Here is a 26540-nt window from a genome sequence, read left to right as displayed (position 1 = left end):
CGTTTATTTACGAACATTTCAGAACACTGCGTGTGTTCTTAGGACAGTTTCAACTTGCTTGCGAACAATACGGACAGGCATAGCGTCCTCAGAAAACCCCCATTTCGTTTATTTACGAACTTTTCAGGACACCGCGTGTGTTCTAAGAACAGTTTCAACTCGCCTGCGAACAATACGGACAGGTATAATGTCCTCAGGACACCCCCATTTTGTTTATTTAGGAACATTTCAGGACATCCCTGTTGTCCGCGGACACCAAAACTGTTTTTTTAAAAAAAAAAATGCAAAGGACTAAATTAACACACACATAACATTTATTTTTCATCATATTATATATATGTACAATTTATGATAGAGAAGGGGTAGCAGAAACGGACACAAACACAGGGGAATTGGGGTTTTCAAGAGGATTGATAGGATGAGATGAAGGGATGGAAATCTCATCAAAACGTTTTTCTACGTGGTGAGGGTTTGGGGATAATTGACTGGGATATGGAGAGGGGGGACACACCCGTTGTCCTGAAATGTTCGTAGGGGGTGTCCTGAGGACGCTGTCTGTATTGTTCGTTGTCGAGTTGAAAGTGTTCTAAGAACTCTTGCGGTGTCCTGAAATGTTCGTAGGGGGTGTCCTGAAGACGCTGTCCGTATTGTTCGATGGCAAGTTGAAAGTGTTCTAATAACTCTCGCTTTGTCCTGAAATGTTCGTAGGGGGTGTTCTGAAGACGCTGTCCGTATTGTTCGCTGGCAAATTGAAAGTGTTAAAAGTTTCCACAGGCTACAGTTGAAATGTTTGACTCTATGGGTGTGATATGCTGCGGTGGTTGTGGCCAGGGCATAGAGTGTTGAGTGCATGACCATTTGGTCATGCACCCAAAACTCTATGCCCTGGCCACAACCACCACAGCATATCACACCTATAGTTGCTGATAACTTTGGGTCAAAAACACATTTATAAGGAACAGAGTTATAAGATATTATGGGTGTGATATGCTGCGATGGTTGTGGCCATGGCATAGAGTGTATAATATACTTACTGTTTGGTTTAGTAACTGGAGTACATGTATTTCTTGTTAATTTCTGTGATAAAAGAAAATAGCATGTTAGTATTAATATTTTTTAATGACTTATTACATTGTATAATCAAAATGTTTTTTTTTTTTGGACCCTCATATTTAGTAGATTACAAACCAGAGTACTGTGCAATTTGCTCAGTTTCTGTGTTCGTTGCTAAAATCATTGGGTCTGGGGGAGAAAAAAAAATCCATGCTGGATTAAAAAAAACTTTTTCTGTTATGCTACAGTTTATTTGTTTGTTTGTTTTCAGTGTTCATTTGTTGTTTCTGGCTAATGTTTTATACATTGGGTTGTTGCATTTTTTTTGGAGCAGTAACATAATATTTATTTGTTTGGATATTATAAAATTTTGGAGCAGTTAGATACCAGTAGGCGTATTCTGTCTATTTATTTTTTTTATATATGTTAGTGGTATTGATTTATCTGTTTGGATATTGTTAAATTTTGGGACAGTTAGATACCAATTGGTGTATTCTAACGGTCTATTTTTTGATATATTTTAGTGGTATTGATTTATCTGTTTGGATATTGTTAAATTTTGGGACAGTTAGATAACAATTGGCGTATTCTAACTGTCTATTTTTTGCTCTAATTTAGTGGTATTCATTCATCTGATTAATTGTTGTAGAATCTTTGGGCAGTTACATAGCTTTTTGGAATATTCTAACAGTTTATATTTTTTACTAAAAGTTTACTTGAGGTTTAAGTACAGTTTAGTTATCAAATATAAAAATAAGCGTTTGTAAGATTTGCTGGTAATCTCTGCTTTAGAGCAATTGTACTATCATTACATTCAAAACATCCACATTTATTTTTTATATATGCAGTGTAGAGCCTTGAATTGGTTGTGGCTCCTGCATGATAGATTATACCTATTGTTGTGAAGGTTTTCTTACCAAATGATATTTGACCATGTGTGAATCCAGTCAGCTTCCAGTTGTTTTTGGTACCATCTGCATTGTAACGTAGAAGCATTAGTATTACGTATTTACTATGTGTTTGTATTACTAACATGGAGCGATTATCTGAATTGCAGGTAGAACATAATCTACCATGGTTTGCATTTTGTACAAGTTGCTGAAATGGAATGGATTCACAATTAGGTATTGATATATATACGAAGCGTTCATTGGGGATTTCTTCTTGTGTCACATTGTTGCAGAGAGTGCATGTATGTTTCCACATGTATGAAATCTGGAAGATTTCATTTATAGGTATGTTTCTGTTTTCCAGTACTTGTAAGTACATTAGAAATTCTTGTGGATCTTCCTGTGAGTTTATAGTGAATTTCACCATTCCAGCACAGTAGTCCAATTGTTGTTCTTATTCCATAAACACTATACGTGTTGTCAGGATTGTTTGCTGCATTTCTGTGAAGTACTAACATTTGCATATACAATGGGTCTGTACTGTGTAAGTAAATGTTGTCAACAATTGGTGGTAATTGAAATAGAATATTCATTGCTACATTTGCGTAGCAACTTACACCAACTATATTTGAGAGTTTAAATGGACCAGGTAGTTCTGTATCTGAGTGATTTTTTTTTAGTTCGTCTTCCTTCTTTGACGAAGTAGCTGGTTTACTTTCCCTAATTGGTTCTTTTTTGCTTGTGGTACTTGATGAAGTTTTAGTTTCTTTTACTCTCTTTGGAGGATTTGCAGTGACATCCTGTTGTATTACTGTTTGATTTAGTTTTCTTTTAGAACATTTTCCTTTTTGTGGAACAGGATATGTTTCTAGATGGGGGGTGTATAGTGAACGAAGTCTATTGTATTCTAAAATGCAAGGAATATCAGCGTTTATTTTACTTGCATCAAAGTTGATTAGAAACAGATCGTCAAGTGTACGTAAGCGTGATAGTGCTACGTAGCTCATGCATTCTTTAAAGACTGTGTTACAAATGTCTATCATTGCTTTGTCTAGGGTAAGACCTTGTGATTTATGAATGGTGACTGTGTATGCAAGAGTTAGAGAAAATTGTTCTCTGCGTACATACATGTCTTTGAAGAGAAGGAATCGAGCTGTTGAGCGTCCTATCCTTTTTACTTCTGAAAGTTTGTCAAATAGTATATTGACAAACTGAATTTTGTTGTCACGTGGGTATGTTTGAAAGCCAACAATTGTACCCAGTGCTCCAGTAACTAGTCCTTGGTCCACGTCAAGGTTACGTTTAAGCATTACTCTGCCATTTAAGGCTAACTTTAATATATTTTCTAAGCCTGCTGTGTTTGAGATTGATTTTTCTGAACTATTTAGTCTTGTTGTGGCTTGGTCACACATAGGTAGTGTCATACCATGTACATCTAGTTTGTCTGTGGCGCTAATGTCCATTATTAGTTGCATTTCTTTACTTAACATTATTTCATTGAATTTAAAACAGCTTGCAAGAGTTGGCATTAAGGCCATACAATTGGCATTTTTGTGGGCTAATTGTTCCATAACATCTGTAGGAGATGCATTATCGCCATAAAGTGCATTAATTTGCCGGTTTTTCAATATTGCTTCTGCTTCTTTAGAGAGTATACCAACTCTGATACTTTTTAAAATGTTGGCATAAGTGAGATCTGCAGATTGCTGCATGTTTTCTGTTAATTCTCTGTATTGGAAATGTTGCCAAAGGTTGACATTTCCAATGCTGCCAACAGTTTTACGTCAGAGTTTGTGTCCTAATGTTTTAAAAATAGGCTCACCTTTTACTGGTGTCAATTGAAGAAGATCTCCGAAAACAATAATGTGTTTTCCTGCAAAGAGCTCTTCATAGTTTGTTTTCAGTACTTCTTGTAATCTGAGGTGAATCAAAGCCAACATTAGTTTGGAGACCATGCTCACTTCATCTATTAGTAGGATTTTCATTTGTTTCAATACTCTGCGTAGTTCCATTGCAGTTTCTGCAGAAAGTTTGTAATAGTCTAATTTGTTCTGGTGTTCTACTGGCAATAGTAGTAATCGGTGTAAAGTGACACCACCTATGTTGTAGCTAGCTAAACCTGTGGGGGAAGTGACAACAGCTGACAGTTTGTTGCTTGTCAATTGTGGAAGGAACTTATTGATGATTTTTATTAGGAATGTTTTGCCAGAACCAGCTTCACCACTGACGTACAGTAGTATAGGCTTATAATTATGGCAGGAACATTCTTTATTTTCATGTTGTACACCATGTGCCATTTGTTTTGTTACTTCTTCAAAAATGCTATGTTGTTCGTTGTTTCGTTTTGATTGTAGTATAGTTAAGTCTTCTTTATCTTTATACTGACACATGGTGTTTTCTACTTCTATCATAGCTAATTCTGCCTCTTTCACAGAAGGTTGACTACTGTCAGGAGTGTCTTTTTCTAGTTGGGCCAGGAGTTCTTCTTCGTGTTGCTGTTCATTGTGCAACATTGTTTTGTAGTGTGTAAAGTTTACATCAGTTATAGTCTTTTATTTGCTTTGAAAGCATCTTCATGTGAGTCAGTTTTCTAGTATTTCTTCTTCTTTTCTCCATGGTTTAAAGCGTTGTAGCAGGTACATGTAATATAATTCTTTATGTTGAGGAGTCTTCAATGACAATTTGATATGATTAATTAAATTTGGTTTAATGAGTTTAACTAAGCTGCCTTCACACTTTGTCACTCTGTATTCACCTTTTTTTCATCAGGTTTTATATTATTTTTGTATGTGTAGTTTTGGGCTATGTGGTATAGACGCATGGTTTCCAAAGTATTACTTCTGTTTGGGTAGTATGTGTCCAATAAATTGTTTTTTAAAATGTCTTGGCTGTTGGGATCATGTTTGGATATTGTTTCTGTATCTTTGTATGTTTTTAGAACTCTTTTTCTAGATTTAGCTGGACCAAGACTTAGCCATACTATATTTTCAGATTTACCTATCTGTCCGTAGTGTTCGCTAGCAACCATAACTCGTGCCACTACCGTGCACTGCTAAGACTAACACCCAGGACATCAAAGAGTAGGTGCTGTAATTATGCTGCCACGCAATCTTATGCCATTACAGGGATTCTGCAATGAATAAGGTTGACAATTATGCGTCTACAAAGGCACATCATAGAGGCCTGTGTAATCGATGGATTAAATTTAGATATTGTTGTCGTACCACGCATACCTCTCATTCCATCTGATGGAAATATGCCTTTCAAATTTATAGAAGTCAGTTTCCTATATGTTTAGCCTTTTCAATGACCATTAATAAGTCATGGGGACCTACTCCCCCTTCCTGGAAGCAATCAGTGGTAATTCCGATATTTAAGAAGGGGGACAGAAGGGACCCTATGAATTGCCAAACCGATATTGACCTTTAACATATGTTAGAACAGCGTATGTTACGCTGGAACATCTAGTTATTATTATTATTGTGATTATTAGTGTACTTATTGAGCACATAAATAGCTTCAGGAAGACACAGAGCACATTACAAGTCGCTTTAAAAGTCACAGGATGAAGTACACTATGAGGGAAGCAGATCACAGGGAGCTAACAATGGGGGAGGAGGAGAGCGGGAAATTTGGCAGCAAGGGCTCTACAAGCAACCATGGTAGGAAACAGGGGGGAGCTGATCAGCCAATGCCATGTTAGGTGGGGATTGGAAGGGGTGTGAACATAACTGTTAAGGAGGAGCCATTCCTTGAAGAGGGGTGTCTTGATACTAGATACTAATGTTTGGGCATTGAAATAGATTGATTAAATACTAGTGCACTAAGGCTATGAGCAGCTCTGTAGAAAATTCCTGAAAGACACTATGGGCTCATTTTCGAGTTCCCCCATAAATTTGGCAGCGGGCCCTGTACACATGCACTTTGGTGTGCACATGTCCCTGCCGCTAAATGTATGGTCATTTGCACAGCAAAGTGCAAAAGTGCAGGGTATAAGGTGGCATACATGTGTGTACGCTGCCTTTTGTCCTGCACTGTTGCACTGCACCGTGCAAAGTGATTAAATGCTGCCTGGCATGCTCACATGCTCACATGCCAGGCAGCATTCACTTAAACCCTGCTCGACATTCTCGCATCCTGAGCAGGGTTTAATTTCAATTATGAACATTGCTTATCACGGGCACATGGTAAGCATTGTTCACAGTTACAATTAAACTATACCCGTCATGTAAGCATGTCGGGCAGGGTTTAATTGTAATTGTAAATGCTGCCTGCATAGCAAGCAGCATTTACAATGCATTCCTATGTGGTCCACCTGCTTTATGTTGATGCATAAAGCAGGTTCACCCCATAGGGTTCTCCAGCATTTATACAGGTATGAAAATCGATGCCGGAACAAATGCTGGAGCATTTGTATGGAGCAGAGGAAGGAGGTGGCAGAAACACAAGTTGCCTACCACCCCTCCTCTCCACCACACAAATGATAAAAAATGTGGCGTGGCTTGAATAGAAGGCGTTAAAGCCATTACACCACTATAGAAACTTACTTCCAATGTGATTGCAAATATCATGTTGAGGATTTTTTTCATTTTTATTTAGTTTTTGGTATTTTCTCTCTTTAGAACCAGCACTTTAATGCAAATATTGTCCCGTACAAGTGCGAAACATGATGGCCTACCGATAGAATGTGGTCTTTAATACCTAATGGAACTTCTGAGAAAATGCATGATCCCAAATATTTGAAGTATATAATAAAGAATTATTGGACAAAAATGTTGATGCCACGAGAATGGATTAGAAGTTTGGACAATCCTTTTCACAGTTAAACTATGTAAGAAAATTCTTCCTACTTCCTCTTCCAGATAAATTGGAATCTCATTTGACTTTCACTTAAGGGATCACTACCGATAGGGCCCAAACTGAATAAAATAGTTGACGTGGCATGTTCATACAAATGATTTCTATACAATAGAACTAGGTGACATATCATTTTTGCCATGTTTAAGGGCTCTCTGAGGTTTACAGCCTTAGCTAATTTGCTTTATGCAGCATTTCCACATTATTTGTTGGGTGTAGACCAAGATATTAATTGCAGTTTAATCCAATTAAATACTGCCGTTGTTATTACTGATTCCTGTTTGTTCCCCCATACCCTCAATAGATAAGATTAATGTTAAGATTCATTTTCAGCAAAGGTCTTCCCTCTTATTGTTGGAATTCAGAAGCAGTTCTATGATGGATTCTGATACAGTGCCCATTCACACACCTTTCATACACCTGAGCTATATAGTCGGTTGGCCATGTCATTGTGTAGTATTCTTATGGAAAAAGCTGCTTAATACCAGAGACCAGTTTCTAAGTGCGACACTGAGATTCGAACCTGTGTTGCTATGCGTTGTCTTGCTTCCAAGACAAACGCGTTGCCCCTGAGTTATCCCCCTCCCACCCCCGCCTTAATGGAGAGTGCAAACATTAGGTACCCTTGCTTTCTCTGCTGTTGTTTCCCATTCACCTCTAATGTTAATGTTATGTTATGTTATGTTATTTTGCACTTATATAGCGCCTTATATACCATTGGTATGGTCTGAAAGGCGCTGGTAGGTTGAACGCCCTTGGGAACCGAAGTTCTTGTCAGTAGAGGGAGGAGAGAGGATCCAAAAGGTGCAAGTGCGCATCTGGTATGTGTGCAGCTGGTGCGAAAATTCCTGTGGAAGCTGCTTCATAGCGGTAGGTGTGGTGGCTGAGAGGTCAGGAGTATGTGTTTGAATCTGGCAGGAATTATCCAGACCGAGAGTGGCAGCGTAAGGCCTGAGGAGAACGCCTGGCTGGGGGTGCGAGACCAGCAGTGATTACAATAGAGTGATGTGGAGTGAGCGGCGTCAGATGTTGATATGAGAACAGTTATACCGAATGGTGTCATAGTATCTCTGTGTTCTAGTTGGGTGGTGGTGTAAGGAGAGAGTAAGCGTGGGGTGTGATATGAGGTATGATCTTTTAAAGGATCCATGCATTCTAGGTATAATATGGACGTCATGCAGTTAAGCAATTCGTCCGTTCTGCACATTCGTCGGCCCTCCACACGTCCTCTTGCTGCACACGTCCTCTCGCTACACACGTCTTCTCGCCAACACGTCCTCTCGCCACACACGTCCTCTCGCCACACATGTCCTCTCGCCACATACATCCTCTCGCCACAACACGTCCTCTCGCCACAACCCATTCTCTCTCCATAACACGTCCTCTCGCCACAACACGTCCTTTTGCCACAACACGTCCTCTCGCCACAACACGTCCTTTTGCCACAACACGTCCTTTCGCCACACATGTCCTCTCGCCACCCACGTCCTCTCGCCACCCACGTCCTCTCGCCACCCATGTCCTCTCGCCACACACGTCCTCTCGCCACACACATCCTTTCGCCACACATGTCCTCTCGCCACACAACGTCTTCTCGCCACACAACGTTCTGTCGCCACACACGTCCTGTCGCCACACACGTCCTCTCGCCACACACGTCCTCTCGCCACACACGTCTTCTCGCTACACACGTCCTCTCGTCACAACGCGTCCTCTCGCCACAACACGTCCTCTCGCCAAGCACGTTTTCTCTCGTCACACACGTCTTCTCTCCACACTCGTCTTCTCTCCACACACGTCTTCTCTCCACACACGTCTTCACTCCACACACGTCTTCTCTCCACACACGTCTTCTCTCCACACATGTCTTCACTCCTACACACCCGGCCGCCCTCCACACCAGGCCGCTCTCTACACCCGGTCGCCCTGCACACTCGGCCGCCCTCCACACCCGGCCGCCCTCCACACCCGGCCGCCCTCCACACTCATCCGCCCTCAATACTCATGGGCCCTCAACACTCATGCGCCTTCAACATTCATGCGCCCTCAACACGCATTCGCCCTCAACACTCATGCGCCCTCAACACTCATCCGCCCTCAACACTCATCCGCCCTCAACACTCATCCGCCCTCAACACTCATCCGCCCTCAACACTCACCCGCCCTCAACACTCACCCGCCCTCAACACTCATCCGCCCTCAACACACATCCGCCCTCAACACACATCCGCCCTCAACACTCTTCCGCTCTCCACGGTCATCCTCACTATATGCTCGTTCGCTTGTATACGATCGTCTGGCCACGCGTTCACCTAGTCTATACGTTTGTTGGTTCAGTAAAGTTAATTTTATACGCCCTCATCAGTTCTACGTGCTCCTTAGTTCTGTTTGCTTCTCTGTATTTGCGTTCACATTAGCTTTTACATACTGCTATGTGCATTTCATCGGTTCAGATCTCCTTAGTTTCTCATTGATTTATTCGTAATATCCGCTTCCCTGTATTTGATCTACTTTAGTCATTTATTGATAGGTCGGTGTGATGGTGCTAGTTTGGAGGCCGGTTGGTTTTAGGGGAAGAGCCAGGTTTTCAGTAGTTTGCGGAAGGACGTTAAGTCCTCAGTTAGGCGGATGTGGGGTGGGAGCGAGTTACACAGGGTTGGAGCTTGGGCTGAGAATGATGTTCCGCCTATCCTGATTGAGTTTGTCTTAGGAATTGTTAGGAGGCCAGCTGAGCTTGATCTTAGGGTGCGAGAGGGATGATATGGTATTAGTTTTTCTTGAAGATATTGAGGTCCAGTTTTATGCAGTGCTCGATGGGTGAGGCATAAGGTTTTGAAAGCCACCCTACGGGCTACTGGAAGCCAGTGCAGTGTCTTGAGGGCTGGGGATACGTGGTCTCTTGGACCTAGCGCAAGTAGCATTTTGGCCGCCGCGTTTTGTGCTCTTTGGAGTTTATTCAGCTGGTAGGCATGGATTCCGAGGTATAGGGGGTTTCCATAGTCCAGTCTGGATATAACGATTGATTGGATGGCAGAGACTCTGTTCGGAAATGAGAGGTATGGAAAGATGCGCCTGAGGGTTTTAAGGTGGTAGTGGCAGGACTTTGAGACATTGTTGACTTGGCGCGAGAGTGTTAGGCCGGAGTCTAGGGTGCATCCAAGATTTTTCACTGTGTTGGAGGGTGTCGGTGAGTTGCCCATGGCGGGTGGCCAGGGAAGAGGGTGCGGAAGAAGATCGGAGTTGCCGCACACCATGATTTCTGTTTTGGCGGGGTTTAGCAGGAGGTGGCTTTGGGTCATCCAGCGGTCAATGTTAAGGAGGCAGGCTGCCAGGTCGGGTCGGGAGTTGGGTTTCGAGTTCAGGAATTTTAAGATTAGTTGGGTGTCGTCGGCGTAGTTGTAACATATGATGTTGTGTGAGCGAATTATTGGCGGGAGGGTGATCAGGTAGAGATTGAACAGCAGGGCAGATAGACATGCTCCTTGAGGGACTCCCGTGTCGACAGGTCGAGCTTGGGAGGTAAAGCCGGAGAGTGTAGTTATTTGGTGCCTGTCTTTGAGGAAAGAGGCTATCCATTTAAGAGCGGTTCCACGGATTCCTAGGGAGTGGAGGCGGTCTAGGAGGATTGAGTGATTGATCGTGTCAACCTGCGGCGTCTGCTGTCATTTTGAGGTCGTCCCAGATCGACGCTAGGGTGGTTTCGGTTCCGTGACGTGATCTGAAACCTGATTGAGCAGGGTCTAGGAGGTTATTGGCTTCGACAAAGGCATTTAGTTGGGAGTAGACGGTTCGGTCAATGAGTTTGGCAAGGAACCTGGTGTTTGAGATTGGGCGGTAGTTTTTGACCTCGAGAGGGTCGAGCGAAGATTTTTTTATTAGAGGTTTGACGTATACCATTTTGAATGCCTCGGGAAATATACCGGAGGAAAGGGAGTCGTTTATGATAGATCTTGCGTGCTCCCCTGCGCAGGTGGAGGCAAAAATTCCTTTAAGAGTTTTGGCTGGGCAAGGGTCTAGTGGTGATCCAGATGGTTTGCGGGCAGATAGAAGTTTGAGAAATTGCTCTGGTGATAATGGACTAAAGGATTCGAGCGTTGGTTGCGTTGAGGTCGCAGGTGAGGGGCTGGCCGGTGCGGGCAGCGGAGTGTCAATTGGTTGTAGGAGAGCCAATTTGGTGTTTAGAGTTTTAGTCCTTTCAATAGCCGTGGTGTAAAAATGGAGGGAGAGTGAATCACACAGTGATTGTGACGGGGTCGGGATGGTTGTGTTACAAGCTGGATTGGTGAATTCGGAGATGATTTTGTGGAGTTCTTTGCTTGGGTTTTTGGAGTTTAGGATTCGGGTGTTGTAGTGGGCTTTTTTTGCTTTCCGGATTTCGGCCTTGTACTGATACAATTGTCGGGCCAAAGTGGTCTTGCTCTCTTGGGTTTTCTCTTTCCGCCATTTGCGTTCAAAGTATTTGTAATGCCGTTTAGTGGTTTTTAACTCAGGAGTGAACCATCTGGGAAAAGGGCCAAGGCGGGATGATGGTTTGCACAGGGGAGTGAGTCGTGTCAGAGATGCATTGAGCCATGAGTCAAAGGCTTCAGGCGTTAGATGGTTGTGGGGACGGTAGGTAGGTGGTCGAGACTGGAGGAGTGCCTCGGCTAGGTCTGGGGTGATTTTTAGTTTTTTCCAGCACTTGCGTAGGTTCGGAGGCTGAGATGTGCGTATGGGAAGGGGGCTGGGAGAGTGGATGGTGAACGAGAGAATAAAATGATCGGACCAGATGATAGGGGTGGGGGGCTTTAGGTGAATCAGGGTATTGGAGCTAAAGATGGCATCGAGAGTGTGTCCTTTAAAGTGAGTCGGGCCGTTTATGTGGGGTTGGAGGTTAATTGCATCTAGACCGTCGACCAGGGCGTGGGTCATAGGGTTGGTGGGGTTGTCGAGCCATATGTTGAAGTCTCCAAGGAGGGTGAGGTTGGGATGATTGATTTGGAGGGAGGCGATGGAGTCACAAAGGTTGTTTGCGAAATGTCTGTCGTAGCCAGGAGGCCTGTAGATTATTAGGAAGCTGTGTGAGAGCGACGGGGAGAGGGATAGTTTAACGAGGAGCGATTCACAGGATGGAATGGAGGTTTGGTTGTCCATGATTGTGGCACGGAAGTGAGATTTGAAGACGAATGCTATCCCCCCTCCTCTGGACGGACGGTTCAGTGGGATGAGGCAATAGTCAGGTGGAAAGGCTTCATTGGCGATTGGGCCGAAGTCATCAGAGAACCAGGTTTCAGTGATGAAGACTAGGTCCGGTTTGACAGAGGTGAGGAAGTCAAAGATGCAGTGTCTGTTTTTAGCTACAGATCGCGCGTTAAAAAGGATACAGTTTACATCTGCGGGCAGGGTTGGGTTTGGTGCTTGGGTGGGGGGGGCGGAGAGGCTGGAGGGAGGGGGTTAAGGTTGGTGAAAAGTGGGCGAGCAGAGAAGTATTTAGGCTTCGGGCGTGGTTGGGTGGTTGCTTGTGATAGGTTGATCGGGTTCGGGGTGGGGGATTTGTGGAAGGGGAGTGGGCGGTTAGGAGTTTCAGTTGCAGTCGAGGAGAAGTCGAGGGAGAGGGGTTTCAGGAAAGGAGAGGCCACGGGGGAAGGAGGAGAGTGTGGGAGAGAGGTGCAGGGTCGAGATAGGGGAGGCGAGGAGAGCTGAGAGGTTGTGGGGGACCAGGGACGTTTCCTCTTTAGTTTCTTTGCTGCAACTGGTGTGTGAGAGAGGGTAGGGGGGTCAGAGGAGAGGGAAGCGGCTTCGGTTCTTGCTAGTGCAAGGCGTGCAGTTTTTAGGGATGGGAAATGGTGCGGTCGGCCGGTGAAAGTGGTAGGGGTATGGGGGCAAGGAGGGGGTTGGGCGATTGGAGGGTCGGGTGTGTTAGATATGATAGTAAGGAGGGCGGGAGTGGGCACAGTGGGCACTGCTGGCAGGTCGGCGGTGGGGTTCAGGGGATGCGTGGTCTTAGGGTGGGTTGCTCGCCATCGTGCACCCCTGGCTTGGTGTTTGGAGAGGGTGGTGGCAAGGATTGCGGACGAGGGTGGGCTGATCAGGGAAGGGGGGCGGGAGGGAAGGCGGATCGGAGAATGGAGGTGGTCCACGGGAGTCGTTTCTGACAGGAGTGGGGGGAGTGACTGCACTCATGATCGGTGCGAGCTTTGGGTTGATTTAGTAGGGTTTCTGATTGTAGTTCAAGGGTTGATGATTAACGCTTTTTAGGGAGACTTTCGGGTTCAACTGGTCTACGACTTATTTGGTGCTTTCTGGATACAATTGGGAATACTTCTAATGCAACTTTTCTTAGAGAGCTGTTGGGGGCAGCTTCTAGATATAATTGGGATCACTTCAAATTCAACTTTTTCAGAGAGGCTATTGGGCGCAACTTCTAAGTGCAGTCGAGTACACTTCTAATTTCCACTTATCATAGAGGCTAATGGGCGCAGTTTATGAATGCAGTTTGGAACACTTCTAGATGCAGTTAGGAACACTTCTAATTCAACTTTTCCCAGAGAGGCTATTGGGGACAACTTTTAAATGCAATTGGGAGAAACTTCAGGGTGCAATTAGGAACACTTCTAATTCAACTTTTCTCAGAGAGGCTATTGGGCGCAGTTTCAAGATGCGATTGCGAGAAACATCTAGGTGCAGTTAGGACCTTCTAATACAACTTTCTTAGAGAGGCTATTGGGTGCAACTTCTAAAAGCAATCGTGTACACTTCTAAATTCAACTTTTCTTAGAGAGGTTATTGGGCGCAACTTCTAAAAGCAATCATGTACACTTCTAGATTCAACTTTTCTCAGAGAGGCTATTGGGCGCAGTTTCTAAATGCAGTTTAGAACACTTCTAGATTCAATTTTTCTCACAGAGGCTAATGGGCGCAACTTCTGAAAGCAATCATGTACACTTCTAGATTCAACTTTTCTCAGAGAGGCTATTGGGCGCAGTTTCTAAATGTAATTGAGAGCACTCATAAATTCAACTTTTCTCAGAGAGTCTATTGGGCGCAACTTCTAAATGAAATCATGTACACTTCTAAGTTGAACTTTTCTTAGAGAGGTTATTGTGCGCAGCTTCAAGATTGCTTCTAAAAGCAGTCGTGTACGCTTCTAAATTCAGCAATTCTCAGAGAGGCTATTGGGCGCAACTTCTAAATGCAATCATGTACACATCAGATTCAACTTTTCTCGGGGAGGCTATTGGGCACAGTTTCTGAATGCAATTGGGAACACTTCTAATTCAACTTTTCTCAGGGAGGCTATTGGGCGCAACTTCAAACTGCAATCATGAACTCATCAGATTCAACTTTTCTCAGAGAGGCTATTGGGCGCAGTTTCTGAGTGCAATTGGGAACACTTCTCATTCAACTTTCACAGGGAGGCTAATGGGCGCAGCTTCAAAATGTAATCATGTACACATCAGATTCAACTTTTCTCAGAGAGGCTATTGGGTGCAGTTTCTGAGTGCAATTGGGAACACTTCTAATTCAACTTTTCATAGGGAGGCTATTGGGCGCAGCTTCGAAATGCAATCATTTATACATCAGATTCAACTTTTCTCAGAGAGGCTATTGGGCGCAGTTTCTGAATGCAATTGGGAACACTTCTAATTCAACTTTTCTCAGGGAGGCTATTGGGCGCAGTTTCTGAGTGCAATTGGGAACACTTCTCATTCAACTTTCACAGGGAGGTTATTGGGCGCAGCTTCAAAATGTAATCATGTACACATCAGATTCAACTTTTCTCAGAGAGGCTATTGGGCGCAGTTTCTGAATGCAATTGGGAACACTTCTAATTCAACTTTTCACAGGGAGGCTATTGGGCGCAGCTTCAATATGCAATCATTTACACATCAGATTCAACTTTTCTCAGAGAGGCTATTGGGCGCAGTTTCTGAATGCAATTGGGAACACTTCTAATTCAACTTTTCTCAGGGAGGCTATTGGGCGCAACTTCAAAATGCAATCATGAACTCATCAAATTCAGCTTTTCTCAGGGAGGCTATTGGGCGCAGCTTCAAAATGCAATCATTTACACATCAGATTCAACTTTTCTCAGAGAGGCTATTGGGCGCAGTTTCTGAATGCAATTGGGAACACTTCTAATTCAACTTTTCTCAGGTAGGCTATTGGGCGCAACTTCAAAATGCAATCATGAACTCATCAAATTCAGCTTTTCTCAGGGAGGCTATTGGGCGCAGCTTCGAAATGCAATCATTTATACATCAGATTCAATTTTTCTCAGAGAGGCTATTGGGTGCAGTTTCTGAATGCAATTGTGAACACTTCTTATTCAGCTTTTCTCAGAGAGGCTATTGGGCGCTACTTCAAAATGCAATCATGAACTCATCAAATTCAACTTTCCTCAGAGAGGCTATTGGGCGCGGTTTCAATGCAATTCTAGATTCGACTTTCACTGTTGGTGCCTTGTTATATCAGTGGTAGTGTAGTATGGCGTGAAGTAATTGCTTCAGTCCCCACTATATTCAGCATATTCAGCATTCAATGAGGGGCTATTGGGCACACTTCTAGATTCAACTTTCAATGAGAGGCTACTGGGTGCACTACTAAATTCAATTTTCGATGAGAGGCTATTGGGCACACTTCTAAATTCAACTTTCACATGTATAGGACAGAGTTTCCAAATGGAATTTATTAGAGATATGGGGTTCTAGGTTGAGTGGTAGGGTAGTATGGCGAGAAGTACTTGCTTCTGTCCCCGTCCTTGCCACACTTACTTATTGTTGGCTTCTTGCTTCTCCTGCGGATACCTGCAGATACGAAGTGGAGTCGTCACTGTAGGAGCCGTCCTTTGCTTCAGGTCCTTAGCTGATGGGCTGCCAGGCAGAGGGCTGCCTTGGGAGGACTAGCAATGAGACGGGAGCTTCTCGTCTGCACCAATCAGGCCAAAGGAGGAAACAGTCGGGCCTATCACGGGTGGGTGTAGGGGGAACGAGGGACTGGCACAGAAATGATATGGTCTGGGAGGAGGAGGGTTGCGGGGAGGGAGTGGGAGACAAAGGGGGCTACCTCAGGGGCAGGGGGACCAAGGATGCCACCAGGACAGGTGGAAGAGTTGTAATTAAAGCAGCCGCACTCACCGGGCTCCGATGGACGAAAGGAGCCGGTGCAGGCACGCGAGTCACTACACTCGCTCTGCAAGGCTGGATGGACCAATGGGAGGGGGTGGGCGGGCACGGGAGGCGGGAGGTCCGGGGAATCAGGAAGTGGGTGCGGGGAGGGAGTGGGAGACAAAGGGGGCTACCTCAGGGGCAGGGGGACCAAGGATGCCACCAGGACAGGTGGAAGAGTTGTAATTAAAGCAGCCGCACTCACCGGGCTCCGATGGACGAAAGGAGCCGGTGCAGGCACGCGAGTCACTACACTCGCTCTGCAAGGCTGGATGGACCAATGGGAGGGGGTGGGCGGGCACGGGAGGCGGGAGGTCCGGGGAATCAGAAAGTGGGTGCGGGGAGGGAGTGGGAGACAAAGGGGGCTACCTCAGGGGCAGGGGGACCAAGGATGCCACCAGGACAGGTGGAAGAGTTGTAATTAAAGCAGCCGTACTCACCGGGCTCCGATGGACGAAAGGAGCCGGTGCAGGCACGCGAGTCACTACACTCGCTCTGCAAGGCTGGATGGACCAATGGGAGGGGGTGGGCGGGCACGGGAAGCGGGAGGTCCGGGGAATCAGGAAGTGGGTGCGGGGAGGGAGTGGGAGACAAAGGGGGCGACCTCAGGGGCAGGGGGACCAAGGATGCCACCAGGACAGGTGGAAGAGTTGTAATTAAAGCAGCTGCACTCACCGGGCTCCGATGGACGAAAGGAGCCGGTGCAGGCACGCGAGTCACTACACTCGCTCTGCAAGGCTGGATGGACCAATGGGAGGGGGTGGGCGGGCACGGGAGGCGGGAGTTCCGGGGAATCAGGAAGTGGGTGCGGGGAGGGAGTGGGAGACAAAGGGGGCTACCTCAGGGGCAGGGGGACCAAGGATGCCACCAGGACAGGTGGAAGAGTTGTAATTAAAGCAGCCGCACTCACTGGGCTCCGATGGACGAAAGGAGCCGGTGCAGGCACGCAAGTCACTACACTCGCTCTGCAAGGCTGGATGGACCAATGGGAGGGGGTGGGCGGGCACGGGAGGCGGGAGGTCTGGGGAATCAGGAAGTGGGTGCGGGGAGGGAGTGGGAGACAAAGGGGGCTACCTCAGGGGCAGGGGGACCAAGGATGCCACCAGGACAGGTGGAAGAGTTGTAATTAAAGCAGCCGCACTCACCGGGCTCCGATGGACGAAAGGAGCCGGTGCAGGCACGCGAGTCACTACACTCGCTCTGCAAGGCTGGATGGACCAATGGGAGGGGGTGGGCGGGCACGGGAGGCGGGAGGTCCGGGGAATCAGGAAGTGGGTGCGGGGAGGGAGTGGGAGACATAGGGGGCTACCTCAGGGGCAGGGGGACCAAGGATGCCACCAGGACAGGTGGAAGAGTTGTAACTAAAGCAGCCGCACTCACCGGGCTCCGATGGACGAAAGGAGCTGGTGCAGGCACGCGAGTCACTTCACTCGCTCTGCAAGGCTGGATGGACCAATGGGAGGGGGTGGGCGGGCACGGGAGGCGGGAGGTCCGGGGAATCAGGAAGTGGGTGCGGGGAGGGAGTGGGAGACAAAGGGGGCTACCTCACGGGCAGGGGGACCAAGGATGCCACCAGGACAGGTGGAAGAGTTGTAATTAAAGCAGCTGCACTCAACGGGCTCCGATGGACGAAATAAATGAGACATGACAGCTAGCCCTGCCCCTCTTACTAAGGTGTGTTAATGTTATTGTTAATGAAAACTGCTATTTTCAAAACATCTGTGTCAAATTCAGCCAGCGGCTGGTCTAAAAGCTTCTCTGCATCCAAAGATATCAGAATCACATATGTGTTATTTTTGTAAAGTCTTTTTCCACTAGGTGAGACTATCCTTCATATGTTTTTGAATGGTTTGCCATTCTTTCACAAAACTGGAGGGATCATGACTGATGACATGGGGCGCTAGCATCTGCTAAACATGTATCTACAACTGTTTATGTTTAGTGATGCTATTGGTCTGCAGTAGCCATGATTTTCCAGTTCTTTTCCTAATTTAGCGATGAACACTGTATGAACAACAAATAAATGTGAAATATGAGACTTCGAGGCAACTTCTATTTCGTTTTATGTCATGCAGCAAACAATACAACACTCATTTGTACCCCAGTGCAAACATCTTTATGTAATATTGTCTGGGGAGAACCTGTTGTATCATTTTGCATTACACAAGCAACAAAACTACTGCAAAGTGATCGATTTTTAGCACTGCTGCAAATGTTCGGTAGCGTGGCCTCTGGCGTGCCATGGATAGTGGGAGAAACATTCTGCAAGCAGCGTGAGTGCCTTGAAATCGATCCTCTCCTTCCAGGCAATTATGGTATCAGAAAACAGAATACAAGCATGTTCCTTACAAAGCACCAGAATGGAGTGGTGTGTGGTCTAGAGTTTCTGAAGGAGCGTTGAGGCCATAATATACAACGGAAGCACATTACATATCCCAGAAGGGTGCATTGACTGCAGCATTTCTTAACTGTCTTACTCCTCGTGCACCATCATTATTCCTGGTCGCACTCAGATGGCCGCCCGTGTGACACAACATAACACCATGAACGAATTAATCAGGAGAGTGTGTGCCATTACATATGTATAAAAAATAAATACTCTTTCTTTTCCATGTACATTCTTTTCGTTGTTAGGTATGTATGTTCGGTAGATGTGCAAGCATACATCAGTCGAATCATGTGTTTTCCAATGTTTCAAAAGCCTTAGCAGAGAGAAAAGAGAGCAAGTCAAATGTGTACCTTCTTTTCCAGTTTGTCGATCAGCTTCTGAAGTCTGTTTATCTGGGTCATCCACTGGTTATCCTCCTCCATCATGCCTTGGGGAAACATAAATAATACAATATAAGGCATTGCTAATGGCTGTCGGGAAGTGAACTGGGTTTTATGTACAGTCTGCAGTCTTCGGATACCTTCTGGGGAACAGAATCCAAGAAAATGCAAAATACGCCGCCTGGCTTCGCAGGGCACTTGTCTCAGTGGCATCACACACTATGTTCCCCAAAGCACTTATGTACAAAATGGCCGTTTTATGACTGGAAGCCTTTCGGCACAAGTCACCAAGTGGCAGGCTTAGGGAAGTAGCAAAGAACACACGGCAGGGATGTTTATATTTTCCTGCCTCATAAAATGTGTTAAATATTTAACTGTGCACTGTTGTAAACAAATACAAGTAAATGCAAACACTTCACCGGAGCCTTATTTTGACTGCATATTTAGAGAGACATATCTTCAGGTAAATGTAATTATCGCCAGTCTCTTTGCAACAAACCTTTCAATACACAGTTTATATCTAAATACGTGCATGCCAGTGAATCTCGTGCTGGAAGTTGCACAAGCTTGAGGTGTATACTAGTGAATGTAACTTCTTTGACGGGCAGATAGCTCATGGGCAAAGTGCTCGCCATTGGAACCAAACTCAGCCCTTGTTCACCCATGGTAGATAAATTGAATACCACAAGTGGGTAATAATAGAGACACTGAGTTTCAGAGTGCTTAGAAGCAGCCCCCACCCTCACCAACGAGCTACATAAATCACCAAATTGTGATTATCATTATAGTTAATAATCTATGACATGCTGCCAGCACCCACATGGTTGCTAGTGGCACATTTCACAGTGACGGGTAAACAAAATCAAAACAATTCTTGAGTAATCCGTGGGAGGAACATCCAGTAGAAAGAACAGTACCAGGGGTAAGTCATTTGTTCTTCTAATGGATTGTGTCCTCTCACGGATTCCTCGTCACGGATTGTCTCGGGAGGATAGCTCAGCAGCAACTTGCTCACCCTGGAAGCAAGACCACACGGAGCAACACAGGTTCGATTCCCAGGTCCGCGCTTAGAAACCTCTGGGTATTAAGCGCTTTATAAATAACCTATCATATCATATCTATGATAGATTCCCGGAGCAGTTTCATAGAAGGAGGTGGGACCAGGGGATTTTTCTTAATGGTTTATATTGTGCAAAACAGCTTTTCCAAATCTAGCTACCTGATCCGCCAAGATGTCCAGACAGAAATCTTTTGAAAAAGTGTGTATCAAGGACCAAGTTGCAGCATTACAAATGTCCTCCAATGGTACACCTCTTCGCAGAGGCAAAATAGTTGCCACTCTGTTGTTCGAATATGCCCTTAGATTTTCAGGGACATCTTTCTCAGCTATAGAATAACATACTGAAATTCAAAGAATGATCCACATTGATCAAGTTTGTTATGGCACGGCCTGTTCCAGTCAGTGTCCATTATAACCAACAAATGGTTGAACATCTTGCCTGACATTGGCCAACCTGGAAATTTAAAAAATATACAGCCCTTTTAGGGTCAAGTCTATGCAACCTCTCTTCCTCCATGGAAGGATGAGGGGGTGGATAAAATGCTGGCAAGGTAATAGTTTGTGTCAGATGGAATTTGGACATCACCTTGGGAAGGAAGGAGGGACAAACCTTCAAATCTGCCTTCTCCCTGGAAATTATAGTGAAAGGAGGTTTACATGATAGAGCAGAAGTTACGGCTACTAGAAATATTGTTTTGAAGGTTAATAACCTGAGTGTACAGGAATTGAGAGTTCAAATGGCGATCCCATCACAAATGTTAGTATTGAGTTCAGATCCCAAGCCGGGACTATGAAAGGGACTGGTGGGAAACTATTTGTCAGTCCTTTGAGGAACTGAATCACAATGGTTATTTTGAAATAAGAGCCTTGTTCTGGCGTACGTTTAAAGATGGATAATGCCACCAGGCAACCATTGACAGTAGCCACTTGCAGCCCCTAGTGGGCAAGGTGCAGCAAAAAAGAAAGAACTGCAGGTGTATTGCAAGTGAAAGGAACAATATCTTTAGCTCTACACCGGCTTCAAAATGTGTTCCAACAACAGCGGTATAGTGCTTTTGTTGCTGGTCTTCTGTCCGAAAGCAACACCTCGATCACGTCTTCCGGGAGGTTCCATTCTTTGAATCTTAACCTCTAAGAAACCAAGTGTGAAAGCTTAGAGTTCTAATTTCTGGGTGAAGAAGACGGCAAACCTCTTCTGAGAGCAAGTCCACTCTCAGTGGAAGACGGAATGGTGGGCAGATAGACATGTCTGGAAGGTCCAGGTACTATGTCCTCCTGGCCCAATCAGGAGCAATCAGGATCATGGTCTTCCCAAACTTCTTCAACCTCCGGATGACATGAGGAAAGATGGGGACTGATGGGAACGAATACAGGAGTGAAAAATCCCAGTCCACCACGAACGCGTCTCCTAGATCTCCTCCCTGAGGAAATTCTCTGGAGCAGAACAGGTCACATTTCCAAACAGATCCACTTGAGGGGTTCCCCAGCGAAGATCTCCAAAAGGACTTCCTGGGCCAACTCCCACTAATGGAAGACTGTGCTCTGCTTGCTCACAGCGTCCGCTGTTGTGTTCTCTTCTCTGGCTAGGTGTACAGCTGATAGAGAAATTCTGTTTTGTAGCACCCAAAACAAGAGCTGCATTCTCCCTGCACAGTTGCAGTGACTCTACACCTTTTTTGTTGAGGTAGTGCATGGCCACTATGTTGTCCATCATTACAAGGACATTCTTCCCCTGTATGGATGGTAAAAAGGCCATCAGCACCAGTCTGATTGCCCTCAGCTCTAAAAGGATTATGTCTAGTCTGGATTCTAACGGGGACCAAAGAACGCTGATCGTAAGATTGAACAGGTGAGCAGTCCCAGGAGGATAGCTCAGCGGCAGTGTGCTCGTCTAGGAAACAAGACGACACGGAGCAACACGGGTTCGATCCCTGGGTCCGCGCTTAGAAACCTCAGGGTATTAAGCGCGTTATAAATAACCTATCATATCATATATCATATCAGGATTGCCAAAATGTTTCCCCTATCATCTCATTCTCCTTGCAGGCCCACCACATGAGATCCTGAGCGAACTTGCTCAGGACCTAAAGAAGGTCCATCATCCTGCCAGAGAACTGTGGCCATTGGTATCGGCGGGCCCACTGGAGGGACCACATCCTTAGCGGGCTTCTCGCATCAGGAAAATGCAGGATGCCATGAGGCCCAGCAACCTCAGAAAAGTCGAATGCAGGTAGATGTTGGGCATTTTGAAATCTCGTCACCATCTACAGGATATTATGAGCCCTCAACTCAGAAGACAAAGCCTTCCCTGAGGAAGAGTTCAGGACTTCCCCAATGAATTGCAGCTTTTGGGAAGGGTGTCACTCAGGACTTTTTGAAGTTGAGGGACAAGCCCAGTTTGTGGTGAGAGTTGCAGGTGCTGTCGAAATGTTCTGCAGCATGTTTGGGGAAACGAGATCTGATCAGCCAATCATCTAGGTAGGAAAAGATGTGAATCCCTCCCCTTCTTAGATTCGCTGCCACCACAGCCATCAACTTGGTTAAGACCCTCGGGCGGAGGTCAGCCCGAAAGGCAGTACTCGAAATTGATAGTGAGAACTGCCAATGGCGAACCTCAGGAGTTTTCTGTGCTTGGGATGTATAGGCACATGAAAGTAAGCATCCTGAAGTTCGAGTGACACCGTCCAATCCTGGAGCTGAAGGGTCTGGAGGATCTGTGTAGGAGTGACCATCTTGAATCTGTCCTTTGTGAGGAACTTGTTCAAGCGTCTCAGGTTCAAGATGGGTTGTAGTCCTCTGTTTTTCTTTAGAACCAGAAAACAGGTGCAGTATCTACTTTGGTATTGCTCTGCTACAGGTACCATTTCCGCTGCACCTTTCTCCAGCAGGGAGAGAATCTCCTGCAAAAGGAGCGGTCTGGCTCCTGAAGCGATTGCTCGCTCGGGACAATCTAGGGGCCTTTTTAGAAATAGGAGCCAGTACCCCTGAGCCACTATCTGAAGTGCCGAATCATCGGATGTAATGCAACGCTATTCTTTGAGATGCTGGGTGAACCTGCCTTACTCAGAGGTATCCAGTCAATATATCTAAAACAATACAGAGTAGTATATTTCAGAGTGGACCATAATACCGAAAACACTGCAAACATTAATTAAATAAGTAAATGGTATTGGGGTAAAGGGGTTAAAATGGGTCGGGATGGGGTTGGGGTGGCGTCATGAGGGTAAAAAAATTGTGGGATGGGGAGTACTCCCCCCTGCCCCTGGCAAATACAAAAAAATTATTCATTGTTTTTCTTTATTTTGTCCGCGATGAAATGCACCACTCTGTAATTGTGGTCGGTAAAATTACATATAACCTACTCATGCAAGATTTGGGGCTGTGGCTGTGGCACAGGGTAGTAAGGAGGTGAGTTGCTGAGCGGTCCTTCTTCCACAGCCTCTAGAGCTACATGAGAATCTCCTTTGCCCTGTTTGGGCAGCCTGACCTCTACCTCGTCCAAAAAGAGATTAGAAGTTAAAGGAATGCCCTTTCCAAGCATGGGAAGGAGGTTACTGCTGCTTTTGTGGCTGATGGTTGACTGCTCCCAAAGATTTCGCCGTCGCCTTAGAAGCCTAAGCTTCTCTAAACTGTCATTAGAATTTGATCCAAAAAGATTGGAGCCAACAAAGCGCATGTCTTAAAGTCTTCACTGGACATCAGGCGCAAATCCGGACTTGTGCAGCCATGGAAACCTCCTGATGACTGCACTTTAGAAAAAAGAACAACCAATACAGTCCAAAGCATCAAGACCTGATTGAAGTGATTGACACGTTGCCTCCTTGCCATCACTAATGATGTTGTTGAAACCATCCCTCATCCCACCTTCTAGTATGTTCTCTGCTGCCTGAGAAATAACATTCCACATGTGATGCTGGAAATGCATTGGATGGACAGGGCCTCCAAGTCCTTGTCCTGTACTCCTTTAGCATGTGTGTTCTGTGTTGTATTCTGCACAGGAGTCCAGTTGGGACCCCCTACAGTGCAGCTCTTCCTCTTTTTGTTTGTTTGTGGTGAACAGAGACCCTTGGAATACCCATATAGCACCCATGGATGGGAGTACAACCCTGTACCCCTAGTGTGTGTTTTTGGGCACCTGTGTGTTGCCCACAGAGCAGGGTATGGGCTCGTGGCAGCTTCATGCTGATATGGCAGGAGCTCAGAGTATCCTCCATTTTGGGATACCCAGGCCCTGCCGTAGGAATCAGTGGATTCCTGATAGAAGGCAAGATGGCCCCTGGGGCCTCTTGGTTTCTTTTGCCTGTTACCTTGTGTTCCCAGAAATCCTGGGATGCCCTGACTCTGTCCCTTCCCCTGGCTGTTGGGTGGAAGAACGATGTATGGTTTTGTGGGGAAGTCCAGGCCAGACTAGCTGGAGCCTTCCCAGTGACTGTATGTTGTGGGTATAGCCTTGGATTGCGACCTGTGTGAATAGGGTGTGTGCCCAATATGCATTCTATGTTATGCGTGTCTGGTTTCTGTGTGTGTGGCACAATGAATGAAACTTAGGCCTCTCAACTGACAATACAGCACACTCTCTAAGTGTGCTGCACTATAATTGAGACTGCATTGAAACTACATTTGAACCTTTGAAACCACATTTAGTCCTCTCCACCTCAATACAGTACCCTCAGGTCCTTCCCTCTCCTGCATCAATGTGCATTGTGAGAAAGATTACTCTAGGTGTCCCCAACCCCAACTTCACTTAAACCTGCCACACTTTGAGGCCAGAACCTCTCCCGCTATCCAGATACTCCAGCCAGGTATTCAATTGCTGTCTAGGTCTACCGGTCTAGGTGTTAATTGCTGCCGGCCACTTAGAACCTTCAACTACCTCCCGATATCTAGGTGTCAATTTTGGCCTTAATTACCACCAGCCTCCTTCAAAGCTAAAACCCGCCTGTCACCCAGGCATCTCCTATCTGATACTTGATCACCCCTGCCATCTGCGGAGCCAAACCCTCTCCCGGTAGATTAGGGTCCCAATCTTGATCACAGACTGCCTTGTGGAACCAAACCTACCCACTGCCGTCCAAGGATCAGAAATATAACGTTTCAATCAGCTTTGGTACCCGCCGAAACCTACTTTGCCTCAGACTTCTGATACCCCACAACCAAGACATACATACATCTCTGTTAACTGCCTGTAACATTTCTTAACTCTCCATCTCCTGTCCCTTTGTCGTCTAGGTATTATCAGTAGCTGCTACTACTGAATCCTAGGAACCAGACACCCATGATCTCCAGCAAGCACCTACGCCTGTAACTACTACCATAATCCCCCACAGTTACCTGCACCCTTAGCCCAATCCATACACCCACTCTTTAACATCCAATAACCCCAGGAAAGCACTCCTGTTGTAAGACGAACACCATACCCAACTGACTGAACTAAGACAAGCCCTCGAAAACCTCCAGACAGAACAACTTAAGAGGATTGGAAACAACTGACAGAACAAAGTCCCACAGACCCAAGACCCAACTGATCGAATAAAGACACACCCTCGGAAACTAGCAGACGGAACAATTGAAAATTTAAATCAACACTAGCTTGGCACGAGGCACCACAATTGGAAACTACACCAATAAACCTAACACCCAGACAAACTCCTCCCAACTAAGACCAAAATGACCTGACACAGAATTGGACGCAGACAAAGAGAAAAGGAACAAGGTACAAATAACACGGATACACAAGCTCAACCGGCCCCAGCAGAAGACGCCTTCAATACAGAACAGACCCCGCAAAACAATACCAGCAGAAGACGCCTTCAATACAGAACAGACCCCCAAAGCAATACTATCGACAGAACAAACATCACAAGAGAAAAATCGTTATACCTTACACCGTACCTCGCACCAACCAAAGAACCTAGATACTCCAACACCAACATTTTCAGATGGATAAAAAAACACCAGAACAATGGGAAAAAAGAAGAGGGGACCAGAGAAGAGAATGGGATGACGCCAACCCCCTTACACACTACATCACAAGAACAGATGGGCACTATCGATACCCACACCAAATGACAAGAGATGAAGAATCAATAGAAGTCAGCGACCCAATTATCAATCTCACAAACCGATTCAACGACAAAGCCGCCTTCACAGAACCTCTACCGCTCGGAAGCAACATAAAAGCACCTCAACTGAACACCCACAAACCAAAACCTGGACCAAAAAATAAACCAAATGACACAAAAAAGATCCCCTGCAATCTAATCAACACAAGATCAATGTCCAAACACGCCACCAAAATCGACAACCTCCTAAGTGACGGAGGCATCAACATCCTTTTCGTAACCGAAACATAGCTAGATGACAACTACAAGATCGCCCTCAATAACTGCCTTCCCGACACCTTCAAGTGCATCCAAGTAAACAGGAAAACAAAAAGAGGATGTGGACTAGCAATCATCCACAAGGAACACCTGGAAATTAAAGCAGAAGCCCCATTAAACATCAACAAATGTGAAACCCTAATCATAAGTCTACCAACAAATCCCAGAACAAACCTGAAATTCATACTGATATACAGACCACCAACGTACGATGCAGCCTTAATAGGTAACTTCATAGAAGCAATCACCAACCTAGCTATTGAGCGTAACCAACTGATTATCCTCGGAGACTTCAACATCTGGTTCAATGAAGAAACCACAACCTCACAAATATCTCTTACCGGCAAACTAACAACAATGGAACTACCTCAGCTGGTCAAAGGAG

At 45.6% G+C, this 26540-nt stretch overlaps 1 protein-coding gene across 2 annotated transcripts in view; it reads right to left on the bottom strand.

Moving 5' to 3' along the window:
• Window positions 1-26540, bottom strand: part of NECAB1 (N-terminal EF-hand calcium binding protein 1) — a 1669886-nt gene that overhangs the window by 256971 nt on the left and 1386375 nt on the right. For both annotated transcript variants that reach the window (XM_069621337.1, XM_069621338.1), the window contains one exon: window positions 18686-18762. In XM_069621337.1, the coding sequence (XP_069477438.1) occupies window positions 18686-18762 (77 nt within the window). The remainder of the gene's footprint in view (window positions 1-18685; window positions 18763-26540) is intronic.

Source organism: Ambystoma mexicanum, chromosome 5q (genome assembly GCF_040938575.1).
Source record: "Ambystoma mexicanum isolate Mex_15411 chromosome 5q, UKY_AmexF1_1, whole genome shotgun sequence".
NCBI lineage: Eukaryota > Metazoa > Chordata > Amphibia > Caudata > Ambystomatidae > Ambystoma > Ambystoma mexicanum.
The sequence above is the reverse complement of the archived record's forward strand: the minus strand, read 5'-3'. Positions and strand labels throughout refer to the sequence as shown.